At 25.5% G+C, this 2,486-nt stretch overlaps 1 protein-coding gene across 1 annotated transcript; it reads right to left on the reverse strand.

Annotated features, from left to right (window-relative positions):
- Positions 1 to 251: 251 nt before the first annotated feature.
- Positions 252 to 2,091, reverse strand: LOC127093281 (homeobox protein knotted-1-like 2). Its single transcript, XM_051032192.1, has 3 exons — positions 1,794 to 2,091; positions 1,071 to 1,187; positions 252 to 537 (listed from the first exon to the last, which is right to left on the reverse strand). Exons 1-3 carry the CDS (start codon positions 1,941 to 1,943, stop codon positions 406 to 408), a joined length of 399 nt encoding a protein of 132 aa, XP_050888149.1. The 5' UTR covers positions 1,944 to 2,091; the 3' UTR covers positions 252 to 405.
- Between the last annotated feature and the right edge of the window lie 395 nt (positions 2,092 to 2,486).

Here is a 2,486-nt window from a genome sequence, read left to right on the forward strand (position 1 = left end):
TATATATATATATATATATATATATATATATATATATATATATATATATATATATATATATATATATATATATATATATATATATATTAAATTCAATCAAATTTAACTACATCAACTCTTTGAACCTGTACTTGTTACAGTTGGGTTGTTTGAGTGAATTAATTGCAATTTAGATTCTATTTGATTGGTTTAAATAGTTGAGTTAAGATTTAACTAAGAGATCTCATTCGATTCCATATATCATTCGATTCCATATATCATTCGATCTTTAAAACATCCTGAAAAAATTCTGCAAAATAAGCACTAACTAAGCGGCAAATTGTGCTAGCAAGAGAACATGAAAGTTGCAATAATTAACTAGATAATTCAACAACATTAATTCTTACTAACTATTTCATATCATAATTAAGTTGCCAGGTTATTTCCTTCGTCGAGTTCTTTGAGTTGAATATATGTTGCATTGATGAAAGCATTTGCTTCTTTAGCTGGCTCCTCTATCACTTCTTTGAGCTTGCCCAGCGCCATGCAATATGCTTCCTGTAGTGTCCAAAAATAGATCATATATATGTGACCTAGAAATTTTTTTTTATATATATATATATATATATATATATATATATATATATATATATATATATATATATATATATATATATATATATATATATATATATATATATATATATATATATATATATATATATATATATAAAGGACGTATGACTTTGCATGTGAAGCTTGGCATTAATTGGTTGACTGTGGTGGTTGGGTTTAGGGTTTTTGAACAATTTTTTTTTAATGTTTAGATTCTTAAGTATTCTTAAGGTGAGTTCGTTTTTTATTTGTATATATAATTTTTCACTAAAAAATTGCTTCATAAGTTGAATGAAGTATATTGCAAAAAATATAACATTTTGACCATGAAAATTGTAAAAAATGTGATTTTTTTTGCTTCCGAAAATATTCTTTATATTTTATAAAATAAATTATATATAACGCATAGATGAAATCTTCTTAAAAAAACACAATTAATATCTTTTAAAGATAAAATCAAGTAATGTAAACGATACCATGAAGTGATCAAGCTCTGAAGTGTTTGGACTAGTAGTTTCTTTGGACTTTATGTTCACCAATTTCTTCCATTCATCACGTGTTATATCAAACTCCTCTGCATCCTCAGATCCTACCTAAGAAATAAAAGAATTTTATATACATTGACACATTAATTAAACACACTATAAACCAAATAGCTCATAGTTTATAAATGTGCTTGGATTTGTTCTTTAATTAATCCATTTAATTAAATTCTCTTTGTAAAAATTACTTTGGCAAATAATATTTAAGCAATGCATTCTTGGTGGCCATGGTCCTAAGCTATTTTTCTTTTAGAGTATATATTATTCTATGCTTTAATGGTTTATGTCTCTTTCTCATAAAGGTTGATGATACAAAAGAAAAATAGTTCAGTAATTCATAGAAAAAACGTCATTTAAAGAATAACAAAAAGGAAAAACTCTACTTTTTTAACGAATCACTCTTAAATATTCACTATTGTAATTCTTAAATAAGAAAAAAAATATTTTTTAATCTAATTGAAGAATCAATATATTTGGATTAAACATAGTTCAGATATATTACTTTTTAATTAAATCTAAAAAATATTTTTTTATATAAAATAGTAGAGGAAATAAATTTTAGTTTTCACAAACAATAAGTTCTCAAAGTTGCATGCGAAAAATACATTGTTTATAAAAAAGACAAGAAATAAACTATATAAAAGTAAAATTAATTACCTTCAAACAATTAATGTGAGATTCAATTAACACTTCAAATAAAGGATGGCTTGCAATAATCTTCTTTAAAGCCTCTTCATCATTTTCTTTTTCTTTTCCAACATCACTTTCTTCAACATCTTTTCTAATTCCAATTTCTTCACCCTCCATCTCTCTCTAGCTATCACAATCTAAACTCTATGTCTTATACAAATGTAGCAACCGAATCAAAGACTTTGGCACAAACAAACAAGCACTAAGTACATATATAGAAAAAATTTCATCAAAGATAAAAGGTTTTGTACTAAGGTTATTAACCAACTGTGACTATAAATGATGAAGCGTAGTTATCAAGAAATGTACTTGATGTTATTATTTAACTTTTAATGGTAAAAATCAGTATGAATACAAGTGAATGTATGGAAGAAAAGATAAAAGGTTAAAACTATGTGGGCTTCCCATGTTTCTCTTTTTTGGTTTTGAAAGCAACTTGTCAAAGATTTTATGATATGATTAAAGTGGCTTTCAGGACTTTGTATGGTGTACCCTTTTTTTGGACATATTCTATATTCTCCTCTATCTTGGGCAAAAAAATTCATTTCATTTGACATGTTTCTGACTATACTGTTCATCAGTGGAACTCCTCACTTTGTTGCATCATTTTCTTTACGAGGTAAAACAGCTAGTTACACCAACTTTTTTTTGGCAAAGTTT

Source organism: Lathyrus oleraceus, chromosome 6, assembly GCF_024323335.1.
Source record: "Lathyrus oleraceus cultivar Zhongwan6 chromosome 6, CAAS_Psat_ZW6_1.0, whole genome shotgun sequence".
NCBI classification, from domain to species: Eukaryota; Viridiplantae; Streptophyta; class Magnoliopsida; order Fabales; family Fabaceae; genus Lathyrus; species Lathyrus oleraceus.